The 15,477-nt window shown below is 41.2% G+C and overlaps 1 protein-coding gene across 2 annotated transcripts in view; it reads right to left on the bottom strand.

The window, feature by feature from the left end:
- The window catches only part of strn (striatin, calmodulin binding protein), a 127,845-nt gene that overhangs the window by 55,283 nt on the left and 57,085 nt on the right, over nt 1-15,477 (bottom strand). For both annotated transcript variants that reach the window (XM_085996734.1, XM_085996735.1), the window contains exons 3-6: nt 8,571-8,644; nt 4,161-4,239; nt 3,403-3,573; nt 1,624-1,774 (exon numbers count right to left, since the gene is read on the bottom strand). In XM_085996734.1, the coding sequence (XP_085852860.1) occupies nt 1,624-1,774; nt 3,403-3,573; nt 4,161-4,239; nt 8,571-8,644 (475 nt within the window). The remainder of the gene's footprint in view (nt 1-1,623; nt 1,775-3,402; nt 3,574-4,160; nt 4,240-8,570; nt 8,645-15,477) is intronic.

Below are 15,477 nucleotides of genomic sequence, written 5' to 3'. Positions count from 1 at the left end.
TCAAACAGTGTAAATCAAGTGATGCAATAAATCGACTATTTAAAACTTACCACCGGACTCGCAAACTTTTATTTTAGTGTGTTGACCTCAGATCAGTGTGGTCCACTGAAATTAATTACCCGAACTAGCAAAATATCTTAACATTTGGTGGTGTATACCTGTAGCGGTTACACAGAGTATTGCTGAGTGTGTCAGTATAGTTAATTTCAAACTTGTGCCTCTTGGTTGGTGCACAATTTCTTTCACTGACTCTTCAGCCTTGAAAGACTGACCATAGCTGAACTAACCAGTCACTTACCTCAGGTGGTCAAGGAGCACTACTTCAAATAGTTGTTTCAAAGCCAGGTTAAAATAAAAAGTCTGTTACAGTATGTTACATAATATAAACAATCTTAAAATCTGGTAAATGTTGCATCCTTGTGTACAAGTTAGGTCCTCCAGAAATAAGGGAGTAAATTTTATATCACAGAAATCACAGAAACCCCACAGTGCAGATAGAGGCCATTTCGGCCCATCGAGCCTGCACCGACACATATCCCACCCGATCCCCGTAACCCCTACATCAACACATATCTATATGATCGACCCCTCCACTTCTCTCGACTCCTCCATGGTGTCTAAATTGTCAGACTGCTTGTCCGACATCCAGTACTGGATGAGCAGAAATTTTCTCCAACTAAATATTGGGAAGACCGAAGCCAGTGTTTTCGGTTCCCATCACAAACTGTGTTCCACAGTCACTGACTCCATCCCTCTCCCTAACATCTGTCTGAGGCTGAACCACACTGTTCGCAACCTTGGTGTCATATTTGACCCTGAAATGAGCTTCCGACCACATATCTGTGGCATAACTAAGAACACCCATTTCCACCTTCGGAACATCGCCTGTCTCAGCTCTTGCCTCAGCTCATCCGCTGCTGAAACCCTCATCCATGCCTTTGTTACCTCTAGACTTGACTATTCCAACGCACTCCTGGATGGCGTCTCACATTCTACCCTACACAAACTTGGTCATCCAAAACTCAGCTGCCATATCCCAACTCGCACCAAGTCCCGTTCACCCATCACCCCTGGCTTGCTGACCTACACTGGCTCCTGGTTAAGCAACATCTCGATTTCAAAATTCTCATCCTAGTTTTCAAATCCCTCCATGGCCTCGCCCCTCCCTATCTCTGTAAACTCCTCCAGCCCCACAACCACCCACCACACCCCCCTCCCCCGAGATATTTGCGCTCCTCTAATTCTTCCCTCGAGCATCCCTGATTATAAATCGCTCAACCATTGGTGACCGTGCCTTCTGCTGCCTAGGCCCGAAGCTCTGCAATTCCCTCCCCCAAACCTCTCTGCCTCTTTATTTCTCTTTGACCAAGCTTTTGGTTATCTGCCCTAATTTCTCCTTATATGGTTCGGTGTCAAAGTTTTTGTCTTATAATACACCCGAGAAGCTCCTTGGGATGTTTTACTACGCTAAAGGCGCTATATAAATACAAGCTGTTGTTGAGGACTATTACGGAGTGCCTTTGGAAGAAAACTTTACAGAATACATTATGCATATTTACCACAAATGCACCAACACACTACTATTTCACCATGTTTATCCACGTGCCCAATCATTTAACCTACCGAACTATCAATAATTGTTCTATCTTTTCCATCATTCTCATCGTCTTCATCTTCATCACTAAAATCTGCTGCGGCATTTTCAAGGAAATTAAATGTTTCCAGCACATCTGCTGAATCAGTCGAAAGCGGTTTGACTTTCTCTCCGGAATTCCTTTAAAAAAGCATTTATAATTATATTGTACAATCTTAAATGTATTTTTTTTCCCAGTACAAGCAATTTACAACAGATTTGCAGCAAAAAGACATATTATTCTGTTAAATAGTAAAAGGCAAAATTCTGTAGCATACCATGGTTCAAATCTTGCCCTTTCTTTTCAATGGTTCTCTTCCCCCTGCCCCCCCCCCCCCACCCACCACCTCCATGCATCATTCCCCAGTTAATGAGCAGGTTGCTCCCAAATTTGACCATATCTGCTCTGTAACAGAGCATTAAGAGGTATGTGAAAGGGTCCTGCCCTTCATTTTTCCTTTTACTGCAACATGTAAATTACCCGCCATTTATTTCTCACCCCTTTTTTGAGATGAGAGCATCAAGCCTATAGATGCAAAATAATATAAATGAGAGCCTGAAGTTTAAACATATTTTTGATTTACAAACTTGACTAAAAAACAAATTGCCAAAAAATATAAAGCAGCAAGAATAGCTGTTTGCATCAGAAGCGTGCCACAAGAAGTTCTTGTCTAATCTTACAGCACAGAAGGAGGCCATTCAGCCCATTGTGCCTGTGCCGACTCTTTGAAGGAGCTCGCCAATATCAGTCCCACTCCCCTGCTCTTTCCCCATAGCATTGCAAATTTTTCCGTTCAAGTATATAACTCTGGATTAACACAAAGCAAAATATCAGTTAGTGGGTACAAGGTTCACTAACTATTCTCAGATTATTAAATTATAAATCCTTCCCGTTACCACAGGAGCATAATAATGTAATCTCCTCACGATACAGAAAATGCACATCCTATGTAGTTTTCACTTGTGCAGCCCCCCCCCCCCCCCCGCTGTGAAATATATGAAAGGAGTGAAAAATACACCCAATCCAATACTCTTTAATGTTGTGGAATACACTTCTTCCACGCCAGGCACAGCACACCGAGTAACTCCATATCATACCAACACCTGTTTTGACAAATATTAGATCAGTACCAGATGAACTTTTGTTCAAACTATGGGAAAAACTGACCTAAAAGCTTTTGTCCATTCTGGGACTTGCTCGATTAATTCTGGACAATTGAGTAAATCATTTTATTTTTCTTTGATAGTAATGCTATAATTTTGGTTTTTGATTAATAATGAACACAGCCACAGATGACAGCCAATATGCAAGAGCAAATAGAGGTCACAATGAGGTGCAACAATTCAAAGTTTTAGCTCAATGTTAAGGAATTTAGGTTTGTGGTCTCTGCTCATATGATATCAAATAAAATATAGGAATACACCTATAAATGTTTATTGCTTCCAAAGGTAAAGGAATTTAACTGACTGGGCTAATATGCAATTCTCGTCAACTCTGAGGGTAAAGCAGCCTGGTGTCACAGCACTGGAATACATCTGTCTTGGCTTACAAGGTTCAACAGTCTGCCTGTTAGTCTCTGATGAATCTTAAAAAAAAACCTGAATATTACACAAGTGTAAAAACCAAGTGACTAGCAATGACTGAACATACTATTGCTAAGATTTTTTTTTACAAGTACAATGGATTGAACTCAAAAGAAATTAAACTTGGATTTTAACATTTATTTTAAAATAAATGTACACTGGTGGTATGAAGTGTCAGCACTTACCCAATCATGTCTGTTCCTTTTACTAGCGTTTCTCCACCATTTACAACAGGCTCCAGATTCTTGTTTTCCGATAATTTACCTAGATCATCACTGGAGAGGCCAAGTAGTGCCCGTGCTCGCCTTGACTTCACATCTATTATGGTGTCTGTGTAACCCACCTCCTGTAAGTATCTAAGGAAACACAGTTAAATGCTTAACTGCAGTGGGTACTAGCAAAAAAAAGTCACTTGTACCAGCTGCGGGGTCAAAGTGTTGCGTCTCTTTCAGTACCAGCCTCTATAGTCACTGGGAAAATGAAAGCTCCCAGCACAGGGCTTTTGTTAACAATTCACCATTCATTACATTGTCTGCATTAAGAAACTCAGCAGTTTCCTTGTTTAGGTTGGGGGGGGGGGGGGGCTTTCAAAAATGATAACTTACATCAAATACAGTAGCAAAAACATTGAAATATTTAAGCACTGAGTTTTAATTTAGTAAGTAAACTGAACCTATGAGGCCATTTAACACTAGAGGATAGCCAGAATCATATCCAAAATTATACTTCATTCTGATCCTGCACGCAATGACGATATTTAAATGTTAACGCTTTTAAATGTTACATTTAAAATGTAAGACCATATTCTGCCAATTTTAAACATCCGACTTTGAATAAGGAGGAACATTTCACAAATCTGATAAGTGTTTTACCTTGCACTAAGACTTAAGACACCAGAATCAGAAAGTATTTTTGAAATAAAACAGTGGCTGCAGATACTCACTGACGAAGCAGCTGCCGCCCTTGCTTCCATGTTAACTGATTATTTTGTGTTGTCTGTATTTCATTTTCATTTCCTTCATCTAGAAAAGCAATGATTCAGACTAAATTCCTCACCCTACTCATATTAAGTCATGTTGCAGACACAATTGGAGCCAGGTATCAGACGGAGCCAACAGCAAACCTAACACTTCCCCAATAACACCTTTAGTCGGGGGAAAGCAGAGCTCTGGTCACCAGCTTCCTACTGACAGTTATATGGCTAATGTTAGAAATAGCAGGTAGCAGTCAGCTCCCTTCCAACATTAGACTGTCTTAAACTTCAAAACAGAAGTTAAATGCTAATTTTGCAGTGGTTGAGGATATACTCACCCAAATCAGAAGGTTGTGTTTCAAGCCGCACTCCAGGACTTCAACACATAATCTGGACTGATATTTCAGTGCAATACAGAAGGAGAGCTGTATTGTTAGATAACTGTCTTTCAGATGGGATAATAAACAGAGTTCTTATCTCCTGTTCAGGTGAACATAAAAGATCCCATGGCACTACTTGATGAGCAGGAAGTTCTCTTTGTCCGGGCTAACATTAATCCCTCAACCAACATCACACACAGATTGACTGGTCATTCATCTCATTTGCAGTTTGTAAGAAGGCCTCTCTGCAAAAATTGGCTTCCACATTTAAAGTGCAGTCACTGTTATGCAAGCAAAAGCAATTTATTCACCATGAAGTGGTTTAGGACATCCTGAGAATGTGAAAAGCATGATATAAAAATGGAAATTCTCTCTACTTTGTACTACAAAACTGCAATGGTACAAGACTATCGCCAAGATACCCTTCACATGCAGCCCCAAATGCCCAACAACTGCTCAGCTGCAGTTACACCTGCAATTTTTATATTGCTACGATGCAGACACCACTCCAGTGAGAGTGCAGTACAACTTTATTATATAAAACTATATCATCACTGTCAGAACATCAGAGTTGTTTCAGGTAATGTTCCATTGGCTAGTTAAAAATAATAAACCAGATTTAAGCTAATTATAACTAATTTGTTGAAGGTTTACACTTAATTTTTAACAGATTAAATTTGTAATTTCATATGCATTACCTTCTCACACTTCACTCAGAATGCTGCATGGGTCATCGCAAAGAAAATAAATGTATTTTAAAAAATCTTGATGAGTTTTATGCTCAAGATGACGGATGTTGGTGCTGTGAAATTAAACACTTTCCAATCACCCAGTGTTGACACCGAGCACTCACACATTGGCTGGTTAGCTGTACTTTCTACTCTGCCCCGTGAAAAGCACCTACTACTGCACAAGTGTGACAGTTTTCATTTCCCATATCAGGCACCCTGTGGCTGGAGTAACACTGTGGTAAGCCTAGCTTATTAATAGGACCTGAAAGGGTAGAGGTATCACTGGGGGCTAGGATTCTGCCCACGTAGTTCCACATATCCTGCAAGCTAATGTCTAATGGGTAGGCTGGTCCGAGTTGGATAAGCAGTAGGAACCTCATCAGTGCTTTATATTGGCTAGTAGCACTGTTTTAACTGGTTACCACAAGCAGTATCCCTGTGCACACGAGTTCCTGACAACTGGCTGTTGCCTTTGGACCTGGGTAAATGGGGTTTGTTTATGAGGAAAAGAACGTGGGCTCTTTAATACAAACAAACTCTGCAGATTTTTTAACAGCTCAGTTTGAAGACCCAAACAGAGTGATACATTTCTATGCACATCAGACACCCAGTCGATCAAAAAAAAAGAGGTTGTAGCATTGGTATGCTGGAGATGATCAAAAATGCCTGAAGGGACTCATCATCTGAATCTTGTGACCAATTTTAGTACCAATGAGTGTTGTAGTCCACACTTACTAGGAACTGGTTTGAGACAGCCCAAAGTCATTTCCATACTATCAGACAGAAGAGACTTTCATCTCATCAGTCTGGGTTGGATTCAAACCCGCTTCCGAGGTGAAAGGTCAGTGTCTAATCAACTGTGGCACTCGTGTCCAAAACAGAATCATAAAACATTTACACAAGATAGCAGCTTGTACCAGTACGTCAAAACAAGTTATAAATTACACCATCAGGTCCAACAATGTACTTTTTTTTGTATTATAATCAAGCTTATTGAAGCCTTTGAGTTTTGAGACTGGTGAGGGACATCACAAAAAATAATGTAGCTTGGCATATTCTCTTGTAGGTGCTTTTCCAGTAAGGAGTATCAATTTCTAGCTTCATATCCTTACTCTCGGAAGGATTTCAAAACCTACGTTTTCACTTAACTTACACCATTTATTTGTTGCAGCTTTGATGTGTGGGAATGTGTGGCAGTGTGTAAGGGGTTGTGAAGGGATCTGGTGCATGGCAAAACTTTCATTTTCTTTTAAGTGTGCCTCACATTACAGGAAGACATTACAAATTACATTAAATTGTGGAGGATAAACTGTGAATTTGAAGAGGGGAAAAGGAAAAGATGGGGGGTGTGGGAGGGGTAGAAAGGGGAAGGTTCTGAAATCCAGCAGGGTGGTGGCACACAAGTTCAAGAAAGGAGAAGCATAGTAACTGAAAAAGCAGTTACCCACAGCGCAGATGAAAAAGTTAGGTGGCCCAAGTGTGCTACAATAGGGTGGAGCAAGACCATAGAAGAAACTGAAATTGAGGACTAGAGTTCTGAAGTTAACTGGTTAGGGTATGAGGAGCTAGTGATGCTTGGAATGGATGGAGCTGTTGAAACACTGTGCAGGTGAAGCATTCTGAATCAGTTGCAATTTGTGGAGGCTAGGGGAAAGGAAGCCAGCTAGGAGCTCATTAGAGAAGTTGAGCCTAAAGCAGATAAGGGTACAGCCTAAGGTTTTAATGGTGGTAGAGGAAGAGGCAGGAGCAAAGGAGGGCAATGTTGTAGAGATGCAAGAAAGTATTCTTGGTTAAGGAACAATTCTGGGGGAAGGAAGCTCAGGTTGGGGTCAAAGCAGTGCACCAAAATTTTGCTCCTCCTGACTTAGCCAGAGGTGGCAGCCAGGACTCCACCGACCAGATCATATTCCATACCGTCCCACTCACTGATCTATCCTCATCAACAATCACTGGCTCCCAGTTCCTCAGCGCATGATTTCAAAATCCTCATGTTCAAATCTCTTTCCAGCCTAACTCCTCGGTACCTTTTCAGCCTTGTTGCATTATCAGGATCTCTGCTCTTCCAACTGTGATCTACTGCATGTTCTCTTTCTCCCCTGCCCCACCCCACCCTCCTTCATTCTGGCAGATGGCAGAGCCTTAAACCAACTTGCCCCCACATTCCAGCTACATGTCCTCCCATTTTTAAAACCTCGCTCTGTGATAACTCTATAACCCACCTCCCCTAACATTCTTCCTACTCTTGCTCGAGCTGCCCCCGAAATGGTGGCGTGCTTTGAGATTTACAAAACTGTTAAAGGTGCTGCATAAATGTACTTATTCTTGCATAGTTCAGCATTGTGTTTACTTTGTTGACTGTTGCTCCATGGTAGACATCTTCAGCAAATTTACTAAAAACCCTGGATTTCTCAACTTCACCTGTAGCTATTTTGACATTGTTGATTGAGTACTTGTGGTCCATTATGTACAGTATTTTACACTTGTCCATATTAAATTTTCAGTATTCCACCTACTTACATATTTAATCCAACTCATTTTGTAATTCCCAAACTGCCTCAGGTTCACTCTGAGCTTTTGAACCGAGATTGTTAATGTAAAATCAGACAGTCCAATCTTTATGGCAGTCCACTCAACACAGACCCTCCCTGGCTTCATCAGTGCGTGATCCCAGGTTTCTGGAGCTATCACTCAGGGGTAGCATATAAACGATTAAGAGGGAATCATAGGTAAACCTGGGTACCCCCATGGGTAAATCAGGAGACTGTAGGAGAGAGAAGCAGCAAGGAAAATAAATCAAACGGAAAATGGCAGATTTTTTTAAAAAAATTTTAAAAAGGGGTACAAAAATTGAGAAAATGTAGAAGTAGCTCCTACCGCTAAGTTTTCCTGAACTCTTACCAATATCATGTCTCAATTATAAAGATCAACAAAGGATATTGTACCTTACTGTCCCACACAAATACATACTAGTATTTAATAATGTTGAACCTTTACCCTTCTGAACAGAAATGCCATTATTAGTGCACAAAATGCTCTTCCAAAAATCCTACACAATCTTCTGCAACTTCCCCCAAAGACATCTTTCAATGTAGTTCATGAATTCACTTCCTACTTACACCAGGAGCCCAGTAACTTGAAGATTTAGATTTCACAGCCAAATCCAATGCCTTTCCATCAACACTTCTTTTTACAACTCAATCACAAAAACTATTTGGTGATACTTGTAGATGCATTTTTGTGAAATGCAATCTTCAGCGTTTATATCTTACCAGAGTCATAATTTGGAGGCTTCATATCCCCTTGATTCAGCTCGGTCCCGTATTTCAATTTATGGTGTTTAGCTCTGAAAGAAAGATGGGATAAAGTGTTGATTAGGTACCTAAAACACCTATAGAATTGATTTTTCACGAGAGACTAATAAGTTGTGCTGAATTAATGCAGCGCACACAAATCCTTCGGGGAGTAAAGCAACATTCAGACCATCGACTGTGCACAAAAGCAAACATAGATTTGTTGATGTCAAAACAAAATGAAAGAACAAGATAATTCAAACTTCAGAGAAGTATTTTCAGAGACTGAAAGACCATACATATAGCTGTTAGTTTCAGACCAAAAAACCAAATAGCAGCAGGGTAACAGGATGCTGTAAACAAATTCCATCCTGCATTAACAAGACACCGAACTTAACAATGCAGAAGCAACTTGCTATCAAAAAAATCTCAGGAACCTTCTTCCTTTATGCTACATTTTGAAGACTTTCTGTGCCACCTGCAAAACCACAGGAAATGTTGAAGTTTTTTCTGTAATAAATGGGACGGTATCTCCTACACAATCCTATACTACATAACATCAACCTTCACTCTCTGCACCACACCCATCCCCCACCGCTGCCCCTCCCCTCTGGCAATTACTGGTAAACTAAAAGGCATTTTTCAACTGTTCATTTTATGTTAAGGGCTGGAGAAAGGTCTTTGTTGTTTTTAAGATTGAGATCAGTAAATTTGTAATTACTGTAAATTACTGAGCACTGCTCATTTGCCTGTTTATTGTTCACTTACTTGTTCAATACATTTGCCAGTTAGTTTCTTGCATGAGCCTCAGTATGATATATTCTATATATAGTGCATATTCTTCCATCTACCAAAGAAAAGATCACGTGATGACACAATATATTCCAGTCAGCCAGAGTACATTCGCAAAGCTTCTCCTCCTTATTCCTCCTACTAAAATGAATCATCTCACACTTTGCTATATTGAATTCCTTTTGCCGTTTATCCACCCACTCTCACAAGCCTATTTATGTCTTCCCGTTTTAGGTGCAGTCCTCCACATTAGCTATTTCCTCCAATTTGATATCATCTGCAAATTTTGACATCATACTTCCAGTTTCCTAGTCCAAATCACTCTTTAAAAATTCGTTCATGAGATATGGACATTGCTGGCAAGGCCAGCATTTATTGCCCATCCCTAGTATATGGCGAACAACACTGATCCCAGCACAAATCCCCAGGGGACACCACTTCTTGCCAGTCCAATAAACTTCCCTCAACTCTTACCCTCTGTTTTCTTATCCAACTTTCAATTTATTCTGCTACCTGGCCCATGCCTCCACAAGCCCTGACCTTTGTCACAAGTCTCTTATGTGGCACCTTATCAAAGGCATTGTGCAATTCCATGTACAGTACCTGTATATCACATCCACTGCATTGTCCTGGTCTACTCTTACTTCTTCAAAGAATTCAATAAGGTTGGTTCAACATGACCTTCCTTTTAGAAATCCATGGACTTTTTTTTTTAAATTATGTTGTTCATCTCCAGATGTTTTGTTATCTGATCTTTTAGCAACGATTCTAGTATCTTTCCTACCACCGACAGTAAGTTAACTAGTCTAGAGTTCCCTGGGTTAGTTAGAGCTCCCTTTTTGAAGATAGATTTGCTGTTAGAAAAAGGAATAGTACCAGAGTACTGACTATCAAATTTTTAAACAGGGATACTATTGCCTCTTCTATCTCCTCCCTCAAAGAAGGACTGGATTTTGCAGTCAGCGGCAAAGGAACGGCGCTTGCCGTTCACCTCGTCGACAGCTGCCCATAAATTTTTTGCAGGCTTTAGAGCAGAGACTTGCACGGCGCCCTCTGCAGGGCATCTGTGGTGCCTGTCAAGAAACTGCGAGGCTCTTCAATCAATTACTGTAGATTGAAGAATCCTCACTGAGACACGCAGTCTAAACCAGGAAGTATAAAGCAGGAAATATGAATTAGATTTATATCATGTACAGAAAGCAGAATAAAGATTGGGAAAGACAGATGGGATTGAGAGAGAGAGAGAGAGAGGTAAAAAAGAGACACAGACAGAAAAAGTAAAAAGTATTTAATTTTTTTGAAAAATCTCCAACACTAATTAACTTCTAAAGGAACGAGACTCCACCCTTGTAAAATTAAATTTTCAGGGCCAGACAGATTGTTTGACAATAATTATCAAGCCGGTAAAAATTCACTTACTCCTGAATACACTAACCCATAATTTATGGAGTCTTTACTGGGGAACTAGTGGGCAAGTACCGCAGCTTCACACCATTGCAAGTCTTTCAATGCCGAGTCTATTGGCGAGGACAGTTACAGCGCACCCTGTGGTGGAGCAGGGTATCTCAGACAGCAACTTCTGGATTTCAATGTTTAAATGCGCATGTGCGAACGCAGAAGTTGCTGTCCGATTTACTCCATAAAAACGGTGAGCGCGGTTAGCCTCACCATTAATATTAACGTAAAATCTTGAGTATCTGTAGGTGCAATCCATCTTGACCCATGAAGGCAAGGATGCTGCTGGTCTCGCACACAGAATCAGGAAGTCTTTCAGTTTATTGAATTATGCAAAAAGAACATGCAATGGCGATCAGTCTGGTGGACTAAGTATTAGTACCACTAGTTTATTGTTTACTTCTGTGTATATTTAAATTGTGGCAAGAACTTGACTTGTAGATTTAGCCTGGATGTTATGTGATGCTTATCTGCAGATTGGAGGGAACAACTTTTGTAGTATGGAAAACTTTAGTCCTCAATTAAGGATGAAATTATCAGGTATCTAGATAAGAGAAAAATAGTTAGAAGTAAATAAATCAAATTTCAGAAAGGACAATTGTGTTCATAAATCCTCAAAATTCCTTGGAGGTAACAGACATGGTAGGTGGAAGAAATATAGTGTACATGGACTTTAGGAGAGCTTTTAACAAGCTACCACATTAGGAGCTTGCTAGAGAAGATTAAAGGCTGTAGAATTAGGGGGATGATAGCAAACTGTATTTAAAATTGGTTAGATGGGAGAAAACAGAGAGTAGGAGTTAAGGACAGTTTATTAGAGTCATTGGAAGCGGGTAGAGGTTTCCCACAGGGTTCAGTTCTGGGGGGGTGGGACACCTGTTTATTGTTTATATCAATCATTTGCATACAGGCCATGATGGCGTGGTGTCCAAATTTGCCAATACCAAAATATGAGGTATAGTTAATTCTTTAGAAGACCAAAGGAAGTACAATGGGATATTGATAAGATTGCGGAACGGGGCTAAAAAGTGACAGGTAGGATTCAATATCAGTGTGAGGTGCTGCGCTTTGGTTAATAAAATAGCAGTAATTATCCTCTGAATGGAAATAGGCTCGGTGCTGTGGAAGAGGAGGGATTTGGGGATATAGGTTCACAGGGAATTACCTGTATCTTAGGTTGGTAAGGCTGTTAAAAAAAAAGCCTAAAAGAATTCTAGGTTTAAACTCAAAAGGTATTGAATATAAATGTCAAGAAGTAATGATGAGCCTATATAAAACCTGAGACCTCAATTGGAGTAAGTGTGCAGTATCGGACTCTACACTATAGGAAAGATATTAAAGCTTTAGAGCGGTTTCAACAGATTCAATAGGATGCTGTGTGGTATGAGGAAATAAAGACTTGGAAAATGGGGCTTTTCTCATTGGAGCAGAACCGATTACAGGCAATATGATAGAAGTGTTTAGAATTCTGAAATGAGGGGAAAAGGTAGATAGAAGCAGACTGTTTCCAGTAGATGAGGGGTCGAGAATGAGGGACCATAGATACCAGATTAAATGTAAGAGATTCAGATCAGGGGGCGGGAGAAAATTCTTCACACGAGTTGAGAGGTTGCGGCCATTTCCCCACCTAATCTACAAGCTGCCCCATGGCAACATCATCTGAAGACAGGGGGCCAGGTTCCACACCTACGCTGACAACACCCAGCTCTACCTCACTACTACGTCTCTCAACTTCTCCACTTTGTGTTGTCAGCCTGCTTCTCCAATATCCAATCCTGCATGAGCTCCAATCTCCTCCAGGTAAACATTAGGAAGCTCAAAACCATCATGTTCGGTGCCCTCCACAAACTCCATACCCTCGGTGCCCAACACAAACTCCATACCCTAGCTACCAATTCTAACCCCCACTCCAGCTACTGTCTCAGGTTGAACTAGGCTGTTTGCAAGCTTGGCGTCTTATTTGACCCCAAGCCGAGCTTCCAAACCCATGTCACCTCCATCACAAGACTGCCCATTTCCACCTCCGTAACATTGCCCGCTTCTGCCCCTGCATTAATTAGCCCATCTGTTGCTGAAACCCTTATCCTTGTATCTATCACCTCCAAACTCAACTATGCCAAAGCTCTCCTAATCAACCTCCCACCCTCCACCCTCAAACTTCAGCCCATCCAAAATCCTGCAGCCTGTATCTTATCCCATACTAAGTCCCACTCACCCATCACCTGTACTGTTGTTGACCTACATTGGCTCTCGGGCGCCCAACGCTTGTACTGTGCAATGAGGAAGGGTTAATTGAGGTTGTAACTAGCAGAATAGGTAAGGGCGGGGGGGGGGAAACCAGTGGATGTGGTGTATTTGAACTTTCAGAAGGCATTCAATAAGGTGCCACACAAGAGGTTATTAAACAAAATTAGGGCTCATGGGATTGGGGACAATATACTAGCATGGATTGAGGATTGGTTAACGGACAGAAAACAGAGAATAGGAATAAACGGGTTATTTTCGGGTTGGCAGGCTGTAACTAGTGGGGTACCGCAAGAATCAGTGCTTGGGCCTCAGCTATTCACAATTTACATCAATGATTTGGATGAGGAGACCAAATGTAATATATCCAAGTTTGCTGATGATACAAAGCTGGGTGGGAATGCAAGCTGTGAGGAGGATTCAAGGGGATATAGACAGGCTAAGTGAGTGGGCAAGAACATGGCAATATGGAATATAATGTGGACAAATGTGAAGTTATCCACTTTGGTAGGAAAAATAGAAAAGCAGAGTATTTTTTTAAATGGAGAGTGGGAAATGTTGGTGTTCCGAGCGACCTGGGTGTCCTTGTACACGAATCACTGAAAGTTAACATGCAGGTACAGCAAGCAATTAGGAAAGCAAATGGTATGTTTGCCTTTATTATGAGGGTTTGAGTACAAGTGTAAAGATGTCTTACTGCAATTATATAGGGCCCTGGTGAGACCACACCTGGAGTATTGTGTACAGTTTTGGTCTCCTTACCGAAGGAAGGATATACAGGAAACTTTGTGCTATTCGGCACCGGCGGGACCGAGCTGTTGCCGTCCCATCAAAACTGCCGGACAAACCAGCGCTAATGTTGAAACATACGGAGATTTTGAGCTCCGTATCTGGCAACAAACCCTGTTGCTCAACAGCTTCTAAACAGTCGGCCGTACCTTGCAAGCGTCTCTGTAGCTTAGCAACAGCTTCAGCGAGACCTTGCAGAGCCTGACTGGTGAAAAAAAAGCAACGAAAAGAAAAAAAACCTAACGAAACGGCTCCTGATTTTTGCCGGTGGCTCGAGCATTCCGGACAGTTAACCTCCGGATAAACCAAAGTTTCCTGTACTTGCCATAAAGGGAATGCAACGATGGTTCAACAGTCTGGTTCTTGGGATGGGGGGGGGGGGGGGGGGTTGGGGGTTGTCCTATGAGAAGAGATTGAGTAGACTAGGCCTATATTCTCTCGAGTTTAGAAGAATGCGAGATGATCTCATTGAAACATACAAAATTCTTACAGGGCTTGACAGGGTAGATGCAGGGAGGATGTTTCCCCTGGCTGGGGAGTCTAGAACCAGGGGTCACAGTTTCAGAATAAGGGGTCAGCCATTTAGGACTGAGATGAGGAGAAATTTATTCACTCAGAGGGTGGTAAATCTTTGGAATTCTCTACACCAGAGGGCCGTGGAGGCTCAGTTGTTGAGTATATTAAAGACAGAAATCGATAGATTTTTGAATATTAAGGGAATCCAGGGATATCGGAATAGTGGAGATGAGGTAGATCAGCCATGATCTTATTGAATGGTGGGGCAGGCTCGACGGGCCAAATGGCCCACTCCTGCTCCTATTTCTTGTGTTCTTATGCTTCAAATTTGAAATTCTCATCTCTGTGTTTAAATCTATTCATAGCTTTGCCGCTCCTCTCTGCAACCTCCTTAAAATCCTCCACCTCTGCCTCTCAATCCTCCTTTAAGACCCTCCTTAAAACACACCTCTTTGACCAGCTTTTAGTCAACCCTCCCAACATCTCTAATGTCCCAGCATCCACTTGTTTTATTGAACTTCTATGAAGCGCCTTGGGACTTCTTATCTACATTGAAGGCATTCTATAATTAAAAGTTGTTGATGTTTTTTAAAGAAAGGTACTTCAGGCAACTATAGTGTATTGACCACAGTAAATCATCAGTTGCACTTGACACACTTAATGCAAGTAGTGGCCATCCAAGATGAAGACTAAAGATGTTTTTCTGAAAAATGTCAAATTTGAATAATTATGAATAACAAAGAATGAAGTACCAGTAGCCATTTTATAGCAAAACAAACTTTTGAGGTGGAATGGAAGTAACAACTCCATTTGTTGAGATCTGAAGCATTGTATTATTGCTTGGAGAAAACTCCTTTGAGACAGATCTTCCAGAGTATTGAACAGTGCTCCAGTGTTCAATAAAGCTTCCATGCAGATCATTGAAATAGTCTTCTCTAAATTCAGATAACCCTATACCTCAATGTTCACAATCACCCCAGAACCCAGAGATGCCGCTTTCTTCACAGGGAGGAGAATATAGGACAGCACAAATTCTCCCACTGTTCACCGGGAAAACGTGTTAAAGAGAAAGGAAACCAACCAGATATTC

This window comes from Somniosus microcephalus, chromosome 9 (genome assembly GCF_052327205.1).
Source record: "Somniosus microcephalus isolate GS21.2 chromosome 9, FLI_Smic_1.0, whole genome shotgun sequence".
NCBI classification, from domain to species: domain Eukaryota; kingdom Metazoa; phylum Chordata; class Chondrichthyes; order Squaliformes; family Somniosidae; genus Somniosus; species Somniosus microcephalus.
Note: the sequence above shows the minus strand (reverse complement) of the source record. Positions and strands in the feature narration are given on the sequence as shown.